The sequence below is a fragment of the Leopardus geoffroyi genome, chromosome A1, assembly GCF_018350155.1.
Source record: "Leopardus geoffroyi isolate Oge1 chromosome A1, O.geoffroyi_Oge1_pat1.0, whole genome shotgun sequence".
NCBI lineage: Eukaryota > Metazoa > Chordata > Mammalia > Carnivora > Felidae > Leopardus > Leopardus geoffroyi.
Genome location: NC_059326.1, coordinates 85,001,955 through 85,008,175, shown reverse-complemented (window position 1 = coordinate 85,008,175; position 6,221 = coordinate 85,001,955). Strand labels below are relative to the sequence as shown.

Here is a 6,221-nt window from a genome sequence, read left to right as displayed (position 1 = left end):
TCACAGACCGCGAGATCGTGACCTGGCTGAAGTCGGACGCTTAACCGACTGCGCCACCCAGGCGCCCCAAAAGAATTATTAATTGTGCCCATTAATCAATAGTAAAGGTGGGGGTACTAATTTTGAAAAGTCTGAAAGTGATAAAAAATGGAAAAAGTTGTAACTAATTTTATGTCCATATTAAACTATTTTGAAAATGGCAAATGAAAGATTTTAAATAGGTTTTATAATTTTCAGTCATGTAATTATCAAGTAATATGTAATTGAAATAGAGCACTGCAAATGATCTCTGTCATCTACTTCTTCATTTCCAGCGTCATTCCTGTTTGAAATCATGAAAAACGGGAACACCACCTCATATTTCATTCTCCTAGGACTCTTTAACCACACAGAAGCCAAACAATTTCTTTTTGTGATGGTTGTGACAACTTCCTTCGCCTCCCTAGTGGGCAATGCCTTCATGATCTTCTTGATTCATCAAGATGCCCGACTCCACACACCCATGTACTTCCTACTGAGTCAACTCTCCCTCATGGACATGATGCTGGTTTCCACCATTGTGCCCAAAATGGTTACTGACTACTTGACTGGAGAGAAGTTCATCTCCCCTGCCGGCTGTGGGTTGCAGATCTTCTTTTTTATCACTTTGGGAGGGGGCGAGTGCTTCCTCTTAGCAGCCATGTCCTATGACCGGTATGTGGCTGTTTGCCACCCACTGCGATACCCCATCCTCATGAACTGGCAATTATGCCTGAGAATGACTCTGGGGTCTTGGGTCCTGGGGGCAGCTGATGGGCTCATGCAGGCTGCTGCTACCCTGAGTTTTCCATTTTGCGATGCACATGAGATCAATCATTTCTTCTGTGAGGCCCCTACTCTGGTGGGTTTAGCTTGTGCTGACACGTTTGTCTTTGAGTATGTGATGTACGTATGCTGTGTGTTAATGCTCCTGGTCCCATTTTCTCTCATTCTGGTTTCCTATAGTCTCATCCTTGCTGCAGTTCTCCAGATGCATTCTAGAGAAGCCCGCAAAAAGCCTTTTGCCACCTGCTCCTCACATCTTTCTGTGGTGGGACTCTTTTATGGAGCTGCAATTTTTACCTATATGCAACCCAAATCCTACAGGTCAGCTCATCATGATAAAGTAGTGTCAGTGTTCTATACTATCTTCACCCCTGTACTCAATCCCCTCATCTACAGTCTGAGGAACAGAGAAGTCAAGTTAGCCCTGAGAAAATGTCTGGGTCAGTGTTCTGCCTTAAGCCATGACTAAGATTGTAAAAGTGGTTGTGTGGGATTTCCTAGAGAAAAAAAATTGTGTGCATTATATCTTTGTTATTACTATTTTACTTTGAAATGCAGGCACAGATCTGTAGTTTGGATCTTTTACTAAGCTGTCATGAACACATCAAATTGTGGATTGTTAAAAATCTGTTAAACAAAAATTATTAAAATGTTTTTACATCACACCACCTAATAAGTATTTGCTCAAAGAATGAACTAAGTAGCCAAACGATTTTGAACATTTATTGTTAATTTCTTTTAAATTGTGGTTTAACTTACAAACACTAAAATGCCCACAGCTGAAGCTTAGTATTCAACCAGTGTCACCAACTTGGACTTGTAACTTAACCCACTAGCAAAAGACAATTCTCACCAGACCAAAAGTGTTTTTCATTCCCTTTTCCAGTAAAACCATTCAACCAATATACTACCACTGGTCACATTTGTATCTTTATGCTGCAGTATGGCCTATTCTAGAATTTTGCTCCAATGAAAATACAAAATAGGTAGATTTCTATTATTTTGTCTTTTTCTCAATATGTTTTTAAAGATTTTGCCACAATTTTACATTAATCAGATGTTTCCTTTTTTGTTCCTGATTAATATTCCCATCTCTGAATCTAAATGCCTTTGTTTAGATACTACTATGATGATGAACATGTGGGCTATTTTCAGTCTGTAACTGTTATTACTAAAATAGCTTTAAAATCATTTTTGTAATTACATGTTTTTATTTAATTTGATAGATGCATGACTAGTTTTTTAGTGAACAGTAACAATTTGTTCAATGTTACATGCCCACCAGCAAGTCACAGGAGTACCACTTGCTCCTATTGGCAGCAATTGTGGGTAATGTCAACTTTTTTTTTTTTCATTTTAGCTATTCTAACATGGATATACTTACTCATCTTGGTTTTATTTTTTATCTCCCTAATGATTTCTGGGGATGTTTTTATGAACTCATGGCAATGTTCTTATCTTCCTTTGTGAACTACCAATTTTCATTTTCTGGAACAACAACAACAACAACAACAACAAAAATCCATCTAGATACTTCCAAAGGAAAAAAAAAACGTCATGGTTTTGTAGCAAGCAGTATATAATATTCACAGAATTATTTGGAATTTTTGAAATTAAATTATATTTGGGTTACTTGTTGTTATGTTTTTCTGACAAATCTGCTTTTATTCAATTTTCAAAGGTTAATTATTTTCATTAAAGTGCTATTTATGTAATACATTTCTTCCTTAACGTCCATTGGGCTTGATTTATAAGTTTATTTGCTTATTTGTTTTAATTATGCATCATAACATAATATTTCAATTCTATTGGTGGTATCATGTCTTGAAAATCTGATACATTTTTTCTGTAGTAGGTAAATTTTGCCTAAATGAAAAGCATAAAAAATAAGTTACAGAATTTACGGTTCTAGGGTTTTTTCAGGGTATATTTCTTTACTTTTCCTGGTTAATGATTATATACCTACAATAATTTTCAGCCAAGAAAATTGGAACCTTTGCAGAGGTTGTTGTTTTTGCATAGAAAACCATTATAAATATATACATATATTTTAACACATCTCTATATTTACGAATTCATATATAGGTACTCTCCAAAGACTTAACAATAAAATATGAAATGTACTTTAGGAATAGTTTAAAATAAGTTTAGAAATTAATTTTACATTTTTCTTATCTTTGCCATTTTAGCTTAATCTGAATTCTATTTTTCAGAACTCTTTTAATTTTATTTGGAAAATTTTTATATAAACTCTACTTAGTTAACATATAATGTAATATTGGTTTCAGATGTATAATTTAGTAATTCATCACTCATAACATCCAGTTCTCAACACAAGTTCCCTCCTTAATGCCCATTATCCATTTAGCCCATCCTCCATGCACCGCCCCTCAATTTTTTTCTATAGTTTCTTGGGGAAACCTGGGTGGCTCAGTTGGTTGAGTGACCGACTCGATTTCGTCTCTGGTTATGATTCTATTGTTGTGGAATGAAGCCCCACATCATGCTCTACACTGAACACGGAGTCTGTTTAAATTCTCTCTCTCACTGTCTACCTCTCTCCCACTTGCAATCTCTCTCTCTAAAAATAAAAAGATAAAAAAAGAGTCTCTTATTCTTTTCTTCCCTTTCCTTTTCACCCCTTACCCTATGTGACCCTATGTCCATTTTGTTTCTTAAATTCAATGTATGATTGTATTTATATGGTATCAATAGCACTAACTGTAACACGTTGCTTGTGTGGCATATAGCCTGAAGACATAAAACAGTATAGAAAGTACCTAAAGTTCTCTCATGATGTCCATTTTTCTGAAGTTTGATTGGCAAGGATGAAGTACATTGTGTACTCTTCATTTCCTTCAAATCTCTTTTCATTTTCTGAATATGGACAAAAACCATTTTTTCCTGAGCCCTTGGGGATGTAGTGGAAATTAAATAACTGACAATATTACATTCTTTAAGGCTATATTCTTATTATGAATTTTATTATTCTGTATGAAAGCTAGCAAACCACATAATGGTACAAGCATTAGAATTAATTCTACTGGGGGCGCCTGGGTGGCACAGTCGGTTAAGCGTCCGACTTCACCCAGGTCACGATCTCGCGGTCCGTGAGTTCGAGCCCCGCGTCGGGCTCTGGGCTGATGGCTCAGAGCCTGGAGCCTGTTTCCGATTCTGTGTCTCCCTCTCTCTCTGCCCCTCCCCCATTCATGCTCTGTCTCTCTCTGTCCCAAAAATAAATAAACATTGAAAAAAAAAAAAAAAGAATTAATTCTACTGTTCTGCTACTTATTATCATTTAATTATTTGTAAACATTTGCTGGCCATCAAAATCTATGTTTCATCCATAGTTATCACTTTTCTGTGATAAATAAATAAAATGCTGTTTCATTTATTTGAATTTATTGTTTTTATTCAATTGGTCACATTGATAATGATTATTAAATAGGACCATATTTTACTCATTTATAATAAATATTCATTTACATTTCAAATGACTGATAGAATTTCAAACACTTCCCAGAAGATAATCTTCACCACTGTTATGTAGCAAATCGCCTGTATTTGATGACAACTTTTAGAAGAATCCAGTAGTGTGAAATATAGTCCTGGTCCATGTCACCATCACTGATCTATCACTGATGGTGACCTGCCACTGTCACTATCACTGATGAGATGTAACAGTAACCACATGTTTGCTCATCGGCAAGTTAGGCCAAGTGTGAGAAGGGCAAAAATTGTCCTGGAGGAGAGTTAGTTCTTAGTACTAAGAGAGCATGTGTAAGCTTTTGTTTACATGTGAATACATGGCACAGAAGTTCCTAAAATAATGGGCAACCTTACGACAGGAGAAGGATATGTTATAGATCTCTCTGTTGCTTATTGTTGTTTAGCTATTTTAAATAGTGCTCAGTCCCACTTAATTTTGACCAGACATTTCCATTCCCACTATCATTACCACTGTCACTAATATTTGGTCCCAAGGATATCATCCCTTTTTGCTTTCTCTTTAGCCCCTGGACAGCTGTGGAGTACACGTAGACTTTACCAAGCTCTGTGCCACAGGCCAGGTTCAGATATGGGTCCTGGATAAGAAAAGTGCAGCCATAAAGGACATTAGCATTCAGTTCCTCCTCTCATATGTGGTGATTGGTTCTGATTGCTCAGAGATGCTGTGAGGATTAAGATACCCATGTAGGGGACAGGGTGATGTAGGTTCAGGGTCACCTCATCCCTGCATTTGTTCAGACACAGACTTGCTCTCTCCGTTCTACCAGCCACAACCAGACATCTGATATTTTATTAAACATGTGTGACTTTCATCCTACTTTAATCCTTTTCCCATTTATTTCATTCCTTTCAGGCAGAATTAATGATTCTGCGAAAGCAGGATTTCTGCCCCTGAGTGGCCCCTTAAGGCCAGATCCATGGCTAGGGTTGGGTTTAGGTCTTGGGAGGGGGGAGGGTCTGAACCAATAGTCCGGCAGTGATCTCCTCAGTTGGCTGAGATGACAGTGTTTGATAGGGTGTGGCTGAGTCTTAGGATCTGTCTTTAAGAGCCAGATGACTCGGTGGGCTAGGCAGAGGTTTCAGCTCAGAATCCCTTTTTGTAGTCCCATCCCTCCCTGGAAATGTCATGGTGAACTTCATGCTTTCTTACTGAGTGATTCTGTGCCGCTCAAAGGCCCTAAGTCACTTCTCTCTTCAGACCTACTTGGTAGACCCCTTTAGAGCCAGAGGTATGGCTAGGATTAAGTTTCAGTTCCCAGCAGTTGCAAGGGGTGAACTGCAAGCAGTGCAGTGATCTCCCTGGTGGGTTAAGTTGAAGACACATGTGAGGGTGTGGGTAAGGCTTACGATTTGGGTTCAGTGGTTTGCCAGTCATGTGGTACTGGCTTACACATTAGCCCTGGATTCCTTTCTATAGATCCATCCCCAACATGAAAGGGTCATGGTGATTTTCTCCCTTCCTCCCTGGTGAATTCGGTGTCAGTCATGGACCTCAAGTCCATTCATTCCTTAGACCTTGGACATGGGCCCCATAAGGACAAAGCCAAGTGTAGGGTTAGTGTTAGGTCCAGGGAAGGAACAGGGTCTGAATCAACAGCAGGACAGTCATCCCCCTGAGTGTTGAGTTGAGGGTGAGTGTTACAGTACAGGTCAAGCTTAGTGTTTGGGTAAAGGGCTGATAGTTTGCGTGGGTCAGGTTTAGGCTTTGGTTCAGAATCCTTTCTGTAGACCCATCCTTGCCTTTTAAATGTCATTGGGAACCTTTGGGTTTCTTGCTAAATAATTCTCAGCCAGGCATGGGGCCTGATTTTTATATTTGCTATGACATAGGAGGAGACCGCCTTAAGACAAGAACCATTGCTAGGGTTAGGATTAAGCCCCTGGAGGATGCAGAACCTGGATGAACA

At 38.5% G+C, this 6,221-nt stretch overlaps 1 protein-coding gene across 1 annotated transcript; it reads left to right on the top strand.

Annotated features, from left to right (window-relative positions):
• Window positions 1–295: 295 nt before the first annotated feature.
• LOC123598117 (olfactory receptor 2T8-like) lies at window positions 296–1,273 on the top strand. Its single transcript, XM_045478037.1, has one exon. The coding sequence runs from the start codon at window positions 335–337 to the stop codon at window positions 1,271–1,273; it is 939 nt and encodes a 312-aa protein (XP_045333993.1). The 5' UTR covers window positions 296–334.
• Window positions 1,274–6,221: the final 4,948 nt, after the last annotated feature.